Raw genomic sequence first — 20401 nt, 5'->3', positions numbered from 1 at the left:
CCTGCCCCGCCCCCTGCTCCGGCTGCGCCAGGCCCCGCCCCCCACGGGCTTTCTCCTCTGCTGGGCTGGGACCCTAGCCCGTCCGCCACCGTGGGTGGCCAGCTACGTGAATTAAGAGGAACTGGATACTAAGAAATGGGGCAAAAAAGAAGCCACGTTTTTCAGACAAGGCCGGCGGGCAGCACCGAGCAGTGATCCTGGAGCGAAGGAGCCCTGGCCGCGGCGTGGGGAGGGCCCCGAGGGAGCCCGCGCCTCCCGGAGTGCGGGGTCGGAGTGCAGGGCCGGGAGGCGAGGCTGCCAGGGTTCACCGGCAGGGCCGCGGCGGAGGTCGGAGGCTCCGGGATCCGCAGCCGGGCGTCGTCCGCACAGGCGTTTGCCGAACCTGCCCCAGGATTCGTGAGGAACCGCTGGGGAGGAGCCGGCAAATCTGCGCCCAGAGCCCGCCGGGGGCCGGGACAACTCACCCGCTGAGCGGCGGGGAAACCTTCGGACAGTGTCCGAGTACTCGGCAGGGTGGGCGAGAGGCGGGTGCTCAGAAGGAATTTGCCTCAATCCTGGGGCCAACTCAGCCGGAGATTAAAGACCATACGTGATCCCGCCTGACAAAGTGTAAAAGCAAGCCTCGAGGAGCCCAGTTGTTGCCAAGAAACTTAATCGCATCCTAGCTCAAAACTAAAAATGATTTAAAAGAAAAAATAATCTAGCTCCCAACAATGTAAAAGTCATCCAACTAAATGTCTGACAACCAACTGAAAACACCAGGCATGCACAGAAGCAGGAAAATATAAGGAAAAAAGTCTTTAGGAAAAACCAAGTGCCACAGACAATAGTGTGAGTAGATAAGTGCATTAAAACATATTACATTTTATATATTTAAGAAGATAGAGGAGACACAAATTGACACAAATTGAACTTCTAAAGATGAAAAAGGGGTCTGAGATGAAAAACTCACTGGTGGGGACTAGCAGCAGATCAGACTGCGGATAGAGGATCATGGGCTTGCAAAGCAGGTGTTGTGACTGTGAAACAGGAGCCACAGAAAAAGGCTGGAAACATGGACAGGGCCTCAGGCTGCTGTGGGACAGCCTCAAGTGGACCCATACATGAGATCTGAGTCCCAGGAGAGGGGAGGGAGAAGGGAAAGAACCAGTTCAAAGAATAATGGTCAAGAATTTTCAGGTTTGCAAGAACTGTGAACCCACAGAATCCAGAAACCCAAAAGGCTGAGCACAAGAACTATAAGAAAACTGCACCAGCATGCATTACGATCTGATTTTACAGCCAGAGGGAGGGGCAGATGGCACCAGCAGGTGATAGGAGGCATCGAGGGCCAAAAGGCAGCCAGTACCATGAAGCCAGGTTTGAAGAGCCAGAAAGCACGACCAAACGAGCAATGAAGAATTCTGTGCCCAGTAAGAGCACCCCTGAGAAGTGCAGGTGACAGGGACTTTCTCAGACATGCAGAGCCCGGAGGGATTCCCCGGTGGTGCCAGCCCTATAGGAACTGAATTGTCCTGCAGGTGCATGGGCGGTCGCACCATACGCACACACCTTCACAGAGAAATGAAGGACACCTAGAATGGGAAGAAGGGAGTTTCTTCTTTGTAAATTACTTCAGAAGGTAGTGACTGCTTAAAGCAATATAATAATGTATTATGGAATTTCTAGCAAATGTAGAAGGAAATTGTATGATGATAATAGCAGAGGTAGGCCAGCAGAGGGAAAACAGAAGTGTGCTGTTATAAATGTATTACATAACATGAGAAATGGTGTATTTCTTGGACATAAACTAGAATAAGTTAAAGATGTGCACTAGAAACACGAAAGGAACCACATAAAAAGAAAAAATGAAAGAGCTCTACCTACTAAAGCAACAGAGGAGATAAGATCAAATCACGAAAAATTGATCTGCTAATCAAAGAGAATGCAGAGAAAGAGGGAGGAGGGGAAGAACAGTGAGACAGAGGACATGGCCGACTGAGAGACTTCACCCAGCTACACCAGTAAGCCCACGAAGTGCCCCAAACACCCCAGTTAAAAAGCAGAAGTTATTTAAGAAAAGGTTGGATAAAAAGAGAAAGAGCCGAGTATGTGCCATCCTCAGGAAACGCACTGCACATAGAAAACCGCAGAGAAGCTGACAGTCCACGCGTAGGAAAGATGTGCTGCGCTGGCCCAAAGAAGGCAGAGGCGCCTCCGTCTATATCAGGCAAAGTGGGTTTTAGAGCAAAGGCTATAATCAGGAATAAAGAGGGACATGACACAGCCATAAAGGATTCCTCCCTGAGATATGGCGATTCTGTGTTCATGCACCTAACAGTTGAGCTTCCAACTACATGAAAAAAAAGTCTGACAGAACTGAAAACGGTAAAGAAAGTCCACCCTTTTAGCCAGAGATTTCACTTCTCGCCACTGAAAAACTGGTGGGAGGCTACTGGACGGGGGCGCCCCTACGGTCCCGTGCCCTGCTTGGTGGGTGGAGGGCCCTCCAACCCGCAGAAGGAAGCCTTCTTTTCAAGTATATTCAGATCATTTACCAAGACAGACCATATTCTGGGCCATGAAACGAGTCTCAATAAATGTACAAGGTTTGAAATGATACAAATTATTTTCTTGGACGACAGTGGAATTAAATTATAAAATAAGAACAGAAGCGTGTCCATAAGGTGCCCAAATACTTAGAAACTGAGCAACATATCTCTAAACAAGGAGAAATTCAAAAGGAAACAAAGAATTTCCAGTTGAATGAAAATGAAAACACAACATAGCAAAGCTAGTGGGCGCAGCTAAAGCTGCATTTAGAAGGAAAGCAGCACTTAAGCTCATACTGGGAAAAGAGGAAGGCCTGCACATGGTGACCTATGTATCACCTTCCAAGACTAGAATGAGAACAATCTTAACACATGAATCAAAGTTGTGGAAAAAGAAAATACGTGGGATATTTAAAGAATTTTTTCATTATTAAATTTTTCTCAAAAGATAATTGCTTAAAACAAAAATCAATAATTAAGGGTTAAAAGAAAAGAAAGTAGTTAATATTGGTTGAAATGCTATATAAAAATTGTAAAACTTGATCTTCTCATGTCTCTTTTATCTTCAGAATAAAATTGTTTTCTAATGTAATTAAAAAAGCATATTTAGAAGTATATATATGACAACAATAATATGTGGGAAGGGAAAGAATGGAAGGGAAATGTAAGATTATTACATTATGTGAAGTGGTATAATATTACTTAAATGGAGACTGATCAGTCAAAGATGCATATATATTGTAAAACCTACAGCCATCCCGGCAAAGACATAACAAAGAGTTGTAGCCAAAAAAAGTCAATAAGGAAGATAAAAAGTGTCTTAAAAATGTTCAATTAATCCAAAAGAAGGCAAGAAAAGAAAAGGAAATGAAGAAACAGATGCAATAAATAGGAAACAAAAGCTAAGGTGGGAGATTTAAATCCAATTATGTCAATACTTACACTAAATATTAATGGTCTAAACAGTCCAATTAAAAAGCAGATATTGGTTGGGGAGCCAAGATGGCGGCGTGAGTAGAGCAGTGGAAATCTCCTCCCAAAAACACATAGAGCTATGAAAATATAACAAAGAAAAATCTTCCTAAAATAGAGACCACAGGACACAGGACAACATCCAGACCACATCCACACCTGCAAGAACCCAGCGCCTTGTGAAGGGGGTAAGATACAAGCCCCAGCCCGGCGGGACCCGAGCGCCCCTCCCCCCGGCTCACGGCGGGTGGAGAGAAACCGGAGCAGTTTTTTTTTTTGGCGAGCGCTTTTTGGAAGCCTTAGAGGGACGGGCCCCCGTTGCTGGGGAGGCAGGGTGGCGGGACCGGTGAGGAGGTGCCTGGGAACAGCGCCGGAGGACAAAGAATATCCCGCGTTTCTCCCTGCGAGACCTGGGGGCGGGTGCCTGAGACTGGTGCCTGAGGACGGAGGAGGTCGCGCGTTTTTCCCCTTTTTTTTTTTTTTTTTCTCTTTTTGGCAAGCGCTTTTTGGAAGCCTTGAAGGGACGGGGACCCCAGTGCTAGGGAGGCACGGTGGCAGGACTGGTGAGCGGGTGGCTGGGACCGGCGCCTGAGGACAAAGAATATCCCCCGTTTTTCCCTGCGGGACCGGTGGGTGGGTGCCTGAGACCGGCACTTGAGGACAGAGGAAATCGCGCGTTTTTCCCCTTTTTTTTTTCTCTTTTCTGCGAGTGCTTTTTGGAAGCCTAAAAGGGACAGGGACCCCGGTGCTAGGGAGGCAGGGCGGCGGGACTGGTGAGCGGGTGCCTGGGACCGGCACCTGAGGACAAAGAATATCCCGCATTTTTCCCTGTGGGACCGGTGGGTGGGTGCCTGAGACCAGCACCTGAGGACGGAAGAAATCGCGCGTTTTTCCCCTTTTTTTTCTCTCTTTTTGCCAAGTGCTTTTTGGAAGCCTTGAAGGGACAGGGACCCCGGTGCTAGGGAGGCAGGGCGGCAGGACTGGTGAGCGGGTGCGTGGGACCAGTGCCTGAGGACAAAGAATATTGAGCGTTCCTTCCCTGCGGGACCGGTGGGTGGGTGCTTTTTGGAAGCCTTGAAAGGACAGGGACCCTGGTGCTAGGGAGACAGGGCAGCAGGACCAGTGCGCGGGTGCCTGGGACCGGCACCTGAGGAAAAAAAAAAAAAATCGCGTGTTTTTTCTTTTTTTTTTCCTTTCTGTTCCCTCTCTCATTGTTGCTGTTGTTGTTTTGGTTTGGAGAGTGCTTTTTGGAAATCTTAAAGGGGCAGGACAGGTCACTTAGACCAGAAGCAGGGAATCTGGGGATCTCTGGGCACTCTAACCCCCTGGGCAGCAGGGAGCACAGAGGCCCCTTACGGAGATAAATAGTCTCCTGGCTGCTCCCCCTCTAACGGGGCTCCACCATTTTGGAGGAACAGCCCCAGCCAGGCCAAGCCCACAGCAACAGTGGAGATAAACCCCAAAGCAACTGGGCAGGAAGCAGAAGCCCTGTCTGCGCACAGCTGCCCAGCACAAGCCACTAGAGGTCGCTATTCTCCCAGGAAAAGGCTACAAACCAACAAGAAGGGAAGCTCTTCCAGCGGTCACTTGTACCAGCTCTGCAGACTATCTCTATCACCATGAAAAGGCAAAACTACAGGCAGACAAAGATCACAGAGACAACACCTGAGAAGGAGACAGACCTAACTAGTCCTCCTGAAAAAGAATTCAAAATAAAAATCATGAACATGCTGACAGAGATGCAGAAAAAAATGCAAGAGCAATGGGATGAGATGCAGAGAAAAATGCAAGAGCAGTGGGATGAGATGCAGAGAAAAATGCAAGAGCAGTGGGATGAAGTCCGGAAGGAGATCACAGATGTCAGGAAAGAGATCACAGAAGTGAAACAATCCCTGGAAGGATTTATAAGCAGAATGGATAAGATGCAAGAGGCCATTGAAGGAATAGAAGCCAGAGAACAGGAACGTATAGAAGCTGACATAGAGAGAGATAAAAGGATCTCCAGGAATGAAACAACACTAAGAGAAATATGTGACCAATACAAAAGGAAAAACATTCGTATTATAGGGATACCAGAAGAGGAAGAAAGAGGAAAAGGGATAGAAAGGGTCTTTGAAGAAATAATTGCTGAAAACTTCCCCAAACTGGGGGAGGAAATAATCGAACAGACCATGGAATTATACAGAACCCCCAACAGAAAGGATCCAAGGAGGACAACACCAAGACACATAATAATTAAAATGGCAAGGATCAAGGACAAGGAAAGAGTTTTAAAGGCAGCTAGAGAGAAAAAGGTCACCTATAAAGGAAAACCAATCAGGCTAACATCAGACTTCTCAACAGAAACCCTACAGGCCAGAAGAGAATGGCATGATATACTTAATGCAATGAAACAGAAGGGCCTTGAACCAAGGATACTGTATCCAGCACGACTATCATTTAAATATGATGGTGGGATCAAACAATTCCCAGACAAGCAAAAGCTGAGGGAATTTGCTTCCCACAAACCACCTCTACAGGGCATCCTACAGGGACTGCTCTAGATGGGAGCACCCCTAAAAAGAGCACAGAACAAAACACACAACATATGAAGAATGGAGGAGGAGGAATAAGAAGGGAGAGAAGAAAAGACTCTCCAGACAGTGTATATAACAGCTCAATAAGCGAGCTAAGTTAGGCAGTAAGATACTAAAGAAGCTAACCTTGAACCTTTGGTAACCACGAATCTAAAGCCTGCAATGGCAATAAGTACATATCTTTCAATAGTCACCCTAAATGTAAATGGACTTAATGCACCAATCAAAAGACATAGAGTAATAGAATGGATAAAAAAGCAAGACCCATCTATATGCTGCTTACAAGAAACTCACCTTAAACCCAAAGATAAGCATAGACTAAAAGTCAAGGGATGGAAAAACATATTTCAGGCAAACAACAGTGAGAAGAAAGCAGGGGTTGCAGTACTAATATCAGACAAAATAGACTTCAAAACAAAGAAAGTAACAAGAGATAAAGAAGGCCACTACATAATGATAAAGGGCTTAGTCCAACAAGAGGATATAACCATTCTAAATATATATGCACCCAATACAGGAGCACCAGCATATGTGAAGCAAATACTAACAGAACTAAAGAGGGAAATAGACTGCAATGCATTCATTGTAGGAGACTTCAACACACCACTCACCCCAAAGGATAGATCCACCGGGCAGAAAATAAGTAAAGACACACAGGCACTGAACAACACACTAGAACAGATGGACCTAATAGACATCTATAGAACTCTACATCCAAAAGCAACAGGATATACATTCTTCTCAAGTGCACATGGAACATTCTCCAGAATAGACCACATACTAGCTCACAAAAAGAGCCTCAGTAAATTCCAAAACATTGAAATTCTACCAACCAATTTTTCAGACCACAAAGGTATGAAAGTAGAAATAAATTCTACAAAGAAAACAAAAAGGCTCACAAACACATGGAGGCTTAACAACATGCTACTAAATAATCAATGGATCAATGAACAAATCAAAATAGAGATCAAGGAATATATAGAAACAAATGACAACAACAACACTAAGCCCCAACTTCTGTGGGATGCAGCGAAAGCAGTCTTAAGAGGAAAGTATATAGCAATCCAGGCACACTTGAAGAAGGAAGAACAATCCCAAATGAATAGTCTAACATCACAATTATTAAAACTGGAAAAAGAAGAACAAATGAGGCCTAAAGTCAGCAGAAGGAGGGACATAATAAAGATCAGAGAAGAAATAAACAAAATTGAGAAGAATAAAACAATAGCAAAAATCAACGAAACCAAGAGCTGGTTCTTTGAGAAAATAAACAAAATAGATAAGCCTCTAGCCCAACTTATTAAGAGAAAAAGAGAGTCAACACAAATCAACATAATCAGAAATGAGAATGGAAAAATCACGACAGACTCCACAGAAATACAAAGAATTATTAAAGACTACTATGAAAACCTATATGCCAACAAGCTGGAAAACCTAGAAGAAATGGACAACTTCCTAGAAAAATACAACCTCCCAAGACTGACCAAGGAAGAAACACAAAAGTTAAACAAACCAATTACAAGCAAAGAAATTGAAACAGTAATCAAAAAACTACCCAAGAACAAAACCCCGGGGCCGGACGGATTTACCTCGGAATTTTATCAGACACACAGAGAAGACATAATACCCATTCTCCTTAAAGTGTTCCACAAAATAGAAGAAGAGGGAATACTCCCAAACTCATTCTATGAAGCCAACATCACCCTAATACCAAAACCAGGCAAAGACCCCACCAAAAAAGAAAATTACAGACCAATATCCCTGATGAACGTAGATGCAAAAATACTCAATAAAATATTAGCAAACAGAATTCAACAGTATATCAAAAGGATCATACACCATGACCAAGTGGGGTTCATCCCAGGGATGCAAGGATGGTACAACATTCGAAAATCCATCAACATCATCCACCACATCAACAAAAAGAAAGACAAAAACCACATGATCATCTCCATAGATGCTGAAAAAGCATTTGACAAAATTCAACATCCATTCATGATAAAAACTCTCAGCAAAATGGGAATAGAGGGCAAGTACCTCAACATAATAAAGGCCATATATGATAAACCCACAGCCAGCATTATACTGAACAGCGAGAAGCTGAAAGCATTTCCACTGAGATCGGGAACCAGACAGGGATGCCCACTCTCCCCACTGTTATTTAACATAGTACTGGAGGTCCTAGCCACGGCAATCAGACAAAACAAAGAAATACAAGGAATCCAGATTGGTAAAGAAGAAGTTAAACTGTCACTATTTGCAGATGATATGATACTGTACATAAAAAACCCTAAAGACTCCACTCCAAAACTACTAGAACTGATATCGGAATACAGCAAAGTTGCAGGATACAAAATCAACACACAGAAATCTGTAGCTTTCCTATACACTAACAACGAATCAATAGAAAGAGAAATCAGGAAAACAATTCCATTCACCATTGCATCAAAAAGAATAAAATACCTAGGAATAAACCTAACCAAGGAAGTGAAAGACTTATACTCTGAAAACTACAAGTCACTCTTAAGAGAAATTAAAGGGGACACTAATAAATGGAAACTCATCCCATGCTCATGGCTAGGAAGAATTAATATCGTCAAAATGGCCATCCTGCCAAAAGCAATATACAAATTTGATGCAATCCCTCTCAAATTACCAGCAACATTCTTCAATGAATTGGAACAAATAATTCAAAAATTCATATGGAAACACCAAAGACCCCGAATAGCCAAAGCAATCCTGAAAAAGAAGAATAAAGTAGGGGGGATCTCACTCCCCAACTTCAAGCTCTACTACAAAGCCATAGTAATCAAGACAATTTGGTACTGGCACAAGAACAGAGCCACAGACCAGTGGAACAGATTAGAGACCCCAGAAATTAACCCAAACATATATGGTCAATTAATATTTGATAAAGGAGCCATGGACATACAATGGCAAAATGACAGTCTCTTCAACAGATGGTGCTGGCAAAACTGGACAGCTACATGTAGGAGAATGAAACTGGACCATTGTCTAACCCCATATACAAAGGTAAACTCAAAATGGATCAAAGACCTGAATGTAAGTCACGAAACCATTAAACTCTTGGAAAAAAACATAGGCAAAAACCTCTTAGACATAAACATGAGTGATCTCTTCTTGAACATATCTCCCCGTGCAAGGAAAACAACAGCAAAAATGAGCAAGTGGGACTACATTAAGCTGAAAAGCTTCTGTACAGCGAAAGACACCATCAATAGAACAAAAAGGAACCCTACAGTATGGGAGAATATATTTGAAAATGACAGATCTGATAAAGGCTTGACGTCCAGAATATATAAAGAGCTCACACGCCTCAACAAACAAAAAACAAATAACCCAATTAAAAAATGGGCAGAGGAACTGAACAGACAGTTCTCCAAAAAAGAAATACAGATGGCCAAGAGACACATGAAAAGATGCTCCACATCGCTAATTATCAGAGAAATGCAAATTAAAACTACAATGAGGTATCACCTCACACCAGTAAGGATAGCTGCCATCCAAAAGACAAACAACAACAAATGTTGGCGAGGCTGTGGAGAAAGGGGAACCCTCCTACACTGCTGGTGGGAATGTAAATTAGTTCAACCATTGTGGAAAGCAGTATGGAGGTGCATCAAAATGCTCAAAACAGACCTACCATTTGACCCAGGAATTCCACTCCTAGGAATTTACCCTAAGAACGCAGCAATCAAGTTTGAGAAAGACAGATGCACTCCTATGTTTATCGCAGCACTATTTACAATAGCCAAGAATTGGAAGCAACCTAAATGTCCATCTGTAGATGAATGGATAAAGAAGATGTGGTACATATACACAATGGAATACTACTCAGCCATAAGAAGTGGAAAAATCCAACCATTTGCAGCAACATGGATGGAGCTGGAGAGTATTATGCTCAGTGAAATAAGCCAAGCGGAGAAAGAGAAATACCAAATGATTTCACTCATCTGAGGAGTATAGGAACAAAGGAAAAACTGAAGGAACAAAACAGCAGCAGAATTACAGAACCCAAAAATGGACTAACAGGTACCAAAGGGAAAGGAACTGGGGAGGATGGGTGGGCAGGGAGGGATAAGGGGGGGGAAGAAGAAGGGGGGTATTAAGATTAGCATGCATGGGGGGGAGGGAGAAAGGGGAGGGTGGGCTGCACAACACAGAGAGGACAAGTAGTGACTCTACAACATTTTGCTAAGCTGATGGACAGTAACCGTAATGTGGTTGTTAGGGGGGACCTGATATAGGGGAGAGCATAGTAAACATAGTATTCTTCAGGTAAGTGTAGATTAAAAATTTAAAAAAAAAAAAAAGAAAGAAAGAAAGAAAAGGGGGATTACTCCTTAACAGGATAAAACTATTGGTAAATCAAAGATCAACGCATGCTTTAAATATCCTTAATGTTGATCACTTAAAGGGTGTCAGATGATCAGCTATGGAGGTACTCTTTTCTGATAATATTCCTTTCTCTTAATTAAAAAAAAAAAAAAAAAAGCAGTTACTGTGTGCTGACCTCCAATGAGTTCTGCACAGTGGTATAGAGGGCATGTCAAAGTGTGGGCAAAGGGTCTGTTTGTTTCTATGCAGAAGATCAAGGCCTAGCTTGGATACCCAGAAAATGAACTAAGATACGATATGAGGAGGAGCTTCCGGCATCAGCACTCTCTGGAGGACTCATGCCGGGGGATGATCATCAAAAAGCCTCCACAGGGATCCGGACGATGCTGCGGTTGTGGCTGCATCCAGCCCACCATCTCCTGGACTTGCCATGAGAAGGAGGAGGGAGATGTCTAGGCTGGCATGTGCATACAGTGAGACAACGAATTTGACTGGATCTGTACTGTTGGAACTCAACCAGGAGTTGGGAGGGGTGCAAGTTGTAGCACCCCAAAATCTCATGACTATAGACTATCTATGGTTAAAAGAACATATGGGATGTGAACAGATCCCAGAAATGGGCTGCTTCAATTTGTCTGATGGTTCAAGTACAGTTGGAAAATATCCATCATATCATAGATAAATTTTCACAAATGCCTAGGGTGCCTAAATGGTTTTCTTGGCTTCACTGGAGATGGCTGGTAATTATAGATTTGCTTTGTTTATGTCACCGTATTCCTATTATGTCAATATGTGTGTGCAAATTAGTTAGTAGTTTAAAACCTATACATACTTAAGGTACTATACAAGAAGATATGTCAAAGAAATAATCAATCCTCCCAAGTTTCCTTCATATGCTACATCTATAGCTTTTCTTCTTCCTTCCTAATTACAAACCTTAAATAGAATTCGTGCCTCATATCGAATTTACCGAGTATCATAATTCCTCCAGGTGGTAAAGATACCTCGAGACAAGTGCTGGGCATAGAAGCCACAGGGCATAAATCTGCAAAGAAGTAAAAAGCTAACCTTTGCAAACAATATGGCTTCTCTCTCACTTACCAACTTTACATTTCCCTGTATGGCCCCGGAAGATGACTGGTTAGCCAGAGACGGGTAAGATTCCTCAAGGGAGGAACAACCTAAGACAGGCACAGTCGCAGGGGGGCCATCAGGTGAGAATTTGGGGATCAACAGAGGTGAGGCTCAGAACCTCACCCCCCCTGCTTTGAGAGAAATCTTCTGCATCCGTGGATGTTTTGCTGCCCTTGTCTAGCCTGGATTAATACTTAGTCCATAGGCACACACCTGATCATCTGATCATCTACATTTGCCTTCTTACAGCACTAAACTATGTTTTCTACCTTTATCTTGCATCTACCTACCACTTCAGCATTTTATTAAAAATAAAAATAATAATAATAATAGGAGAAATGTGGGATCAACATATAAATCAAGTACAAAAATCAAATGAATATTCATATTTGACCTGATGGTTTATAGGTCATATTGCATGATCAAAACCGAAAGTTTCTGTGATGACTGCCCTTGTACTGTTCACCATGTAAGAATTTATTCACTCTGTAAGAATTCGTTCACCATGTAAGAACTTGTTCGTTATGCTTCAGAAGATTGGAGACTGACGAGAATTAGGCTTGAGATGGATTAATGATTGTACATTGAGCATTGACCCCCCTATACTGAATTTTATTGTTGTTAACAACCATTTGATCAATAAATATGAGAGATGCCCTCTCAAAAAAAAAAAAAAAAAAAAAAAAAAAGCAGATATTATCAGTTTGGATAAAAAACAGACTGAACCATTCTTTAAATGCAAAGACAGGTAAATTCAGAAAGAAAAAAAGTAGTTAATATTGCTTGAAATACCAAATAAAAATGATAATATTTGATCTTTTTAAGGTCTATTCAATGTTAAGTTGTTTTCTAAAGTTGCAATGAAAAAACATAAAGCACCATTTTTACTAAGTCTTAGTTAAACTACCTTCTCATTTTGTCTGCAAATTATCATCCACATAAATGAGAGATTATCTTTTTTTCAATCTTCCTAGAATTAAAGTGTTAGAAAATATCTTTACAAGAGACTACCAATTCTAGTAATAGAAGATGCAGATTCTACCCATTATTCCTGGTTGTTAAAGCATATGAATCTGTTTTTAGTCTGCATTGTTCTATAGAGGTGCTCTCCTGATGTGCTAATCTTTAATTAATTGTTCACTTTTCAAAGCTCTGGCCAGAAGAAACAATTGTTTTTGAAGAATTGACTGAAAACTATGTCATTTATCTGATTCTTTATATACTATAAAAACTATCCCTATAATATGACAGGCATCAGAAAGCATATATGCCTGAACACATTATGTTAGTCCCATATTATGCTTTTAGTTTATTTTAAGGCACGTTGTGGTTATATACAGAGTGAACACATATCCCAGTTTGTCTGGGACAGTTCTGGATTTCAATTGTCCCACTGTAATTATCACTAGAGTCCTTTTCACTCACAAAAGTGTCCCAGTTTGGACAACAAATTGTATGCTTATCCTAAAAACAAAAAAAAAAAAAAAAAAGGGATTTCCTTTTTTTTTTGGCAAGCTGAAGAGATATGCCATATTCACTGATCCAATATTATGATGGACATTCTCCCAAGCTGGTCTACGAATCAGATGCAATCCCAATCAGTAGTCCAAGGGATGTTTCCTTGTAGAAATTGGCAAGCTAATTGTAAAATTTATATGGAAATGCAAAACACCTAGAATAACCAAAACAATTACAAACAACAAGATAAAAATTTAGAGGTCTCACACCACCTGATTTTAGGCCTTATAATCACAGCATGATACTGGTGTCAAGATGGATGTAACGACCAATGAGACAGAACAGAGGGTCCAGAAACGGCCCACATGTACATGGTGAGCTGACTTTTGGCAAAGATACCAAGTCCTTTCAATGTGGAGGCCATAACTTCTTCAACCAAGGGACTCAACAGATGAAACTGAATCATAACCTGTATGTCACACCATGCATCAAGCTGAACTTAAAATGGATCCTAGACCTAACATAGGAGTTAGACTTACAGACATTCTATAAGAAAACGTAGGAGGAAGTCTTAGTGACCTTGAGTATGGCAAACTTTTCTTAAAATCCACTCACTATACAAGGAGAAATCAATAAACTGGATTTCATCAAAATGTAAAACGTTTGCTCCCAAACGATGTTATGAAAACGAAAAGGCAAGCTACACTGGGGCAAATATTTGCATAACATACATCTGCTAAGTCATGTCTAAAATATATGAATAGCTTTTACAAATGATAAGACAACCCAAAGGAATCAAGGGAGTAGAGGGGTTTGAATAGGCACCTTGTCAGAGGAGATATACAGACGGCAAACCATGAGAAGACGTCCTGGAACGTCTAAAGGCTGACAACACCAGGTGTTGGTGAGGACGTAGAGCAACTGGAACTTTCTTACACGGCTGGTGGGAACACAGCAGGGAGAGCCACTTGGGAGGAAAGTCTGCCAGTCCTGCGAAACCAAAGGACACCTGCCATTTGCCCTGTCCGTTCCTCCCCTTGGTTATCTCCTCTTCTGTTTTTTGGAAAACTTTAAGGAGAATGGGTATTATATCTTCTCTGTATGTCTGATAAAATTCCGAGGTAAATCCATCTGGCCTGGGGTTTTTTTTCTTGGGTAGTTTTTTGATTACCGCTTCAATTTCTTCGCTGGTAATTGGTTTGTTTAGATTTTGTGTTTCTTCCTTGGTCAGTTTTGGAAGGTTGTGTTTTTCTAGGAAGTTGTCCATTTCTTCTAGGTTTTCCGGCTTGTTAGCATATAGGTTTTCATAGTAGTCTCTAATAACTCTTTGTATTTCTGTTGGGTCCGTCATGATGTTTCCTTTCTCATTTCTGATTCTGTTGATGTGTGTTGATTCTCTTTTTCTCTTAATAAGTCTGGCTAGAGGCTTATCTATTTTGTTTATTTTCTCAAAGAACCAGCTCTTGGTTTCATTGATTTTTTCTATTGTTTTATTCTTCTCAATTTTGTTTATTTCTTCTCTGATCTTTATTCTCTCCTTGGTTATCTAAGCGGAATGGAGACATCTGTCCACACAAGGACTTGTTCACAGGCGTCCACAGCAATGTCATCCACGAGAGCTGGAGCCTGGAAACACCCCCAGTTCATCAATAGTGGATAAACAAATACTGCTGCATCCATGCCATGAATACTGCAGCCTCGAGAAAGGGGCAGTACAAACACCACGACCGGGATGCATCTCTCACTCAGGCTGAGTGATAAGAATGTGGTGAGTGTCAGCGTGCCTCCAGGCTTGAGGCATCCTGCGTGACCCTGCTGAGAGCAGACCAGAGCAGCGGTTGCCCGGGGCAGGGTGAGCAGGGAAGGGCTGGAGGGCTGGCATAAAGGGCTACAGGCAGCTCCGGGGCAAAGTGATCTCACAGGCACATGATGGATTGAGACTCCTCTCACTGTGTACATTACATATGTACAGTTTGTTGTACTTAAGTCTGATTAAGCTGAAGAAAGTATGTTAGATGGTGACAAAAACTATGGGGGGGAGGATAGGGGCAGGCCTCCAAGCACCGGCCACAAGGGGGCAAAGCTGAGAGGATATGGGTGCCTCAGACCATGGCACCCGCATGAGGCCCCTAAATTAGCCACAGACATAGGCCGAGCTGGCACCAGGTCAGCTCTGGGAAGGCCACGTGGGGCCCTGCCTTCCTTCTTTGGCTGGGCCTCTTGCCTCCGCCATCCCTCAGCCAAGCACCCCACAGAGCCTCCGCCCCCCAGGCCCCACTTAAGTCTGCTTGATTGAATTTCCAGGGCTGGGTGTGGTCACCATTTTCCTCTGCACTGGTCCCCTGGCAGAAGCCTGGCACAATGTTGGCACTCTGGCATGCAGTGTTTCTGGGGGAGGGGGCCCCACTGGCTGGGGGCCCCAGCACAGGCTGGGACTCTACTGCTCTCCTTTCCTGTCTGGACTCCCCACTTCAGCAGGTGGGAGGCTGCCTGGAAGGAGAGAAGTGGCAGTTGCTGATCTCGGTCCCTTCTGGCCTTGGCCACACCCAGAGCAGGGTGGCTGGGCATCGCTGACCTCCAAGAGAAGGGGCCATGGCAACTGCTCCCCAGGCCTGCTTATGCACAGCCCAGAGAGAGCAGGGTGGCTGGCCAGAGAAGCAGGAGGCAGGGGCAGCTCTCCGACCTCCTCTGTGGCTCTTGGTCATATGCCTGTCGGCCCCTCTGACCCGACAGGGTAACCCCCTCCCTGTCTGGTGGGAAATGTGGGCCTGAGTGGCTGGGGACAACCGTTGAAGCAGGTTGCAGGGGGTGTCTGGTGATCCATCTCAGAAAGCACCCTCAGTTGCTTTTGCAAAATGCCCCAAAAGTGACCTTTGTCTGAAAATGGTGCTTAACTGCTTTTAACATTTCTATTTAACATTTCTATTACAGAAAAGAGAAAATCACCTCTTAGTCTTCCAGATGGGCCAGAAGAGTCAGTACTGGCCCTGTGATGAGCTCAGCCCTGCACCTCTTGGTCCTGACACGGGCTGCAGGCTTGGGGCTCTGGCAGAAGGAGCCCTTCCTTGGGTGCTAAGAACCAGGGGGTGGCTAGTGAACCCCTGTGGCCAGCCTCTCCATCTAGGACTGTTGAAGGGGTTGTGGGGCAGCCCAGTGGGGTCACAGAGAGGCAGCAAAGAGGCCAGGAGATGGGATGGAGACCTTGGAGGCCAGAGACACCCCAGGAGCCATGACTGTTCCCTGCAAGGCCATTCTGCGCCTGGGACCTTCAATCTGGAGTCCTGCCGCTCGAGGACACACTCAGACCAGAGACGGCTGGCCCTCCTGGGGATGTGAGGGCTGCTGACCACCTCCCGGCTTCCCCCACTTTGCCTTGTTTTCCCTTTAGGGGCCAGGCTCCATGGAGCCTACTGGGACTCTGGGGAATCCTGCTCCTTCCATCCTGCTGCTTGCTGGCCGCACCCTGGCCTTCCAGGATGGGGGAGGTCCTCTCCAGAGTCTAGTGCCCTGGAGGCACTCTCCTCCCGTCTTGGGCTGGCCCAGCACAGACCACACCTCACTCCGGGGGGACCTCCCTGTCACAAAGCCCTGCTGCGTGCAGCCTGCTGTGGGACTTCCACCCTCGCCAGCAGGATGGCGTCTGCCTGTGAACCCTGCCCTCTGCTCTCTGCCGACCTCCATGTACCGCATGCTCCATTATGGCTTTCTACCCCCTGCCCTGGGCAGGGGGACACAGAGGGGTCTGAGTGAGGGAAGAGGGTTCCCTCTTGGCAGGATCCTCTCTTCTTGGCAGGATCCTCTCCATGCTGAGCTCTCTGGTGGCCACCAGGGGGCGCACTGGCCCCAGGACCTGCCCTTGGGAGTGTTCTGGCACAGCCCCTGGGAGCACCACAGGACCGACCTGCAACCCCGCAGAGGGTGAGGGTGGCCGTCCTCACCCGTAGGTGACATTGAGGGGTGCTGCCTTCCAGGTGAGTGCTGTTGACAATTCCTCTGGAAAACAGGAAATTTGATCATGGAGAGACTTTCTGCAAAAAAGCAGTTTGCAGATGGGGGAGACAGCCTTCAGTTCAAATTGAAAGCATGCTCAGAGAGGGGGCAGCTTTTTAAGTCGGGCGCTGCAGGCTGAGGCCGTCATCGCGCCACTCTGCTAGGTTCACTCGCAGTGAGCCAGGTGGTCTGTTAGGGGCTTTTTATCCCTGCCACTTTGCTAGGAACTGAAAGGAAGTGAGAGTCTGTGTGGCTCTTCTGAGAATCCGCGGTGACTGACTCAACGCAGGGCCTCTGGGCTGTTTGCTTCCTGCTCAGTGAGCCCGGCCAGATCCTCCTTGACTGGGTCAGGCTCTGGTCATCAGATCAGAGCAGGGGGCACAGAGCCAAGGGCACAGCACACACAGGAAACTGAGGCAAGGGACTGGGGTGCCCACTCAGGGTTGCCTGGTCAGGACCAGATGGACCCAGCTGGCCCTGGGAAGTGGGGGTGGGCGCACAGGGCGTGTGCTCAGGGAGGGGTTTGGCCTGCCCTCCTCTGGGTGCCACGCCTTTCCAGCCACAGGGCCCCAGTGTGGGCAGGGGCTGTGCAGACTCACCTTGCTGTGTATGGGATTAAGGGGTGACTGTGGGACCTGGGCTCAGGCTGTACCACTCACCCCTCCTCACCAGCTACTGCCCTGCACTGCTGCTGGGGGGCCACCACAGAAGTGCCTGCCATGGGGCAGTGGGGCTCAGGGGGGGGCACGGCCCCTGCAGCCTCTGCTCCACCTGGGGGTGGGAGGAATGCTGCTTGCTTGGGCATCTGCTAGGTGCTGGGTGCCCACCGAGGCACAATAGTTCAGATTGCTCAGATCCAGGCTGCAGGGCCCAGAGCCCAGGCCCTCGGGGGCTGTGCTCTTCCTTGGGCACCCAGCCCAGATGGTCAGAGTCTCACACACCGTCTCCCTCCAACTTGATGAGGTTGGCCGAGGAGGCTGCACGGCTCACCTTGGATGGGGTCAATCCCAGGTAGCTGGACTTACCTTGGCCATGGCTGGGGTAGGCAGTGTCTGTACAGTTATGAGGCTCAGCTGCAGTCTGGGGTGCCCCAAGCCAGCCTCTCTGGAGGCTCCTGGACCAAAGCCTTGGGGGAGTGTCCGGGGTGGGGGAGCGGTTAGCGGCCCTTCTTCCCTCAGCCTCCATGGCGGGGCCTGGCCTTGCAGGGACACTGAAGGCTCCACCCTGAGCTCCTACTCAGCCCCCCCAGGAGAGCTCTTCTCATCTGGGGCTGCAGAGGGGGTGCCGGGAGAGGGTCGTATCCCCTCCAAGGTGAGGAATGCAGCAAGCCTGGCCCTGGGTGCCCAGCCCTGGGACATGGGGGCCATGTGGCCATGGACCCTTCTGCACCCCCACACTCCTGGACTGGCACACACACAACCACACTGGTTTTCCATCATTTATTTTCATGCAGAGGTTTGAGCAGAAATAAAGGAAACCAAACAGAATGAATATGAAATCAGAAGGGGGTCAGGATGCCATCTGTCCCCTGCCCTCCCACGGCTCAGGGAGGGGCTGGCTCCAAATCATCGGTCCTGTGCGTCTGCAGAGCCTGGCCCCAGACCTTCCAAGGAAGTCCTGGCTCAGGGTGTCTGAGGCCCCATCATGGTGGGAGAGGGGCAGGGCGGGGAAGGGACGGAGCCCTTGCCAGGGTCACAGGCCAGGCCCTAAGATAAGGGCAATGAGGCCAAGGGTCAGCACCAGGCCCAGCGTGGAGCAGGTGGCTGCACGGGTGGGTGCATGGCTGTGGGGGCCCGCGTTGCACAGGTCCTCCTGGCAGCAGAGTGTGGAGGCCGCACCACTGCTGACCTGGCCCTGCAGGTGGTACGAGGGCGTGCAGGACTCCTCGCAACTCTTCTCCACCAGGTTCCCCCGCAGAGGCTCCACTGGGGACGGGGGCGTGGTCAAGCTGGACAGTACCCCCAACCCACGGCCGCCCAGCACGTCCCCAGCACCCCAAGTCCCACACTGGCCCCACCATCACGGACCTTCCCGGAGATGGTCCCCACCCCCCGGGGCACCTGGACGAGCTCCGGGATGTCCTGCCTGTCCCCGGGCTGCTCACCTTTGGTCACGGTCCTGCAGAAGCGGGAGCTGGCTGGGCAGGCTTGAGGGTTTTTACAGTTGGTGGAGCTGGAGCACATGTGACAGTGGAGAGCCCAGGCTGGGGGATGGGTGTCAGGGTCTCAGCTGGCCCCCAGGAGGCCTCCCAGGGACACGGGACCCTGGGATCACTACCTGAAAAGACCCCTCTTGGGCGGAGCCCTCTGCCTGCCTAGCCCCAGGCCAGTCCTGAGGCCACCAGGCCCTGCCAGGGCTTGGATCCAGAGCACAACCTCAGGAGGCGGGGGGGACAGTCCCTGTCTGCTGGAGCCCAGGGACCCCCAGATTGTCTAGAGGAATAGTGAGGAGGGGGCCAGTACAGCGTGTCCTGGACAGACCCTTGTCCTGGGACGTCTCCGAGCTCTGGGACTTGCTGAGGGCAGCTTGCAGGACAGGCCCCTGTCCCTGTCCCTCCCGGGACTGTCAGCGTGGTGTGCTGAGCCTGTGGGAGGGCTGACCTGGGAGGGCCCCAGGGACAGGAGGGGAGGGGCTGGATCACCTTGGCGATGGTCTTTCCCCAGGGGGAGGCATCTCGAGGAGATTCCCAGTGTCACTCCCTCTTAGAATGCCTGGTCCCATGGACCAATTCTCTTATGCTGAAAATTCTAAGTCTGACTCTACTAAGTTAAAGGGTGAGGTTCGCTTTGTTTTCAGTTCTGAATCTGACAACCCACAATTTCAGGATTTTCTGAGCCCAAAGGTTAACAACTGCAGCGTCCTGCCTGCAGCCAAAGCTGCCACCCATGCCCCTGCCCCGACCCCAGCCCCTCGGTCCAGCCCCTCACCTGGCCCAGTGGCCTCGGCCAGGGCAACAAGGAGCAGTAGGGCTGTCTTCATCTTGGGGTGTCTCCAGGAGCTGTGGCAGCCCCTCCCCTCCAAAGGCCTTATAGCTGGGAGGATGCCGGTGGGAGGGGCGGGGGTGAGCGGGCAGTCAGCCAGGCCTCGTGCAGGTATCAGCCAGGACGCATGTGCCTCACCCTGGCCGGCTCTCACCCACCAGCCCAGCACACACCTGCCCCTGCCAGCTGGAGGGACCTCTGCCCCTGGCCACGTTGCCCTCTGGGCTTGGACAGAGGCCTCAGCTCATGGTGGCATCTTCCTCTCCCATCCTGGGTCCATCCCTGGATCACTTTGTTTCTGCGGTTCTGTCCCCTCCCTCGCATCCGCCACCCTCAGGTAGGATGAACAGAGCCACAGCCTGTGTGGGTGTCTGGGGGGGGGGCCCAGGGCTGTGCCCAC

General features: G+C 47.4%; 1 protein-coding gene across 1 annotated transcript; it reads right to left on the bottom strand.

The window, feature by feature from the left end:
- Positions 1 to 18444: 18444 nt before the first annotated feature.
- On the bottom strand, positions 18445 to 20067 carry LY6D (lymphocyte antigen 6 family member D). Its single transcript, XM_017641029.3, has 3 exons — positions 19948 to 20067; positions 19125 to 19223; positions 18445 to 18945 (listed from the first exon to the last, which is right to left on the bottom strand). The coding sequence occupies exons 1-3, from the start codon at positions 19997 to 19999 to the stop codon at positions 18713 to 18715; spliced, it is 384 nt and encodes a 127-aa protein (XP_017496518.3). The 5' UTR covers positions 20000 to 20067; the 3' UTR covers positions 18445 to 18712.
- Positions 20068 to 20401: the final 334 nt, after the last annotated feature.

Source organism: Manis javanica, chromosome 2, assembly GCF_040802235.1.
Source record: "Manis javanica isolate MJ-LG chromosome 2, MJ_LKY, whole genome shotgun sequence".
NCBI classification, from domain to species: Eukaryota; Metazoa; Chordata; class Mammalia; order Pholidota; family Manidae; genus Manis; species Manis javanica.
This window is presented reverse-complemented; position numbering and strand designations above follow the sequence as displayed.

Excerpts from the sequence above, each read along its gene's own strand:
- LY6D (XM_017641029.3), bottom strand. The coding sequence starts at position 19,999 with ATGAAGACAGCCCTACTGCTCCTTGTTGCCCTGGCCGAGGCCACTGGG. Across the intron at positions 19,224-19,947 it reads GGCCGAGGCCACTGGGCCAG|CCTGGGCTCTCCACTGTCAC; the intron begins GTGAGGGGCTGG and ends CCCATCCCCCAG. Across the intron at positions 18,946-19,124 it reads CTGCAGGACCGTGACCAAAG|TGGAGCCTCTGCGGGGGAAC; the intron begins GTGAGCAGCCCG and ends CCCCGTCCCCAG.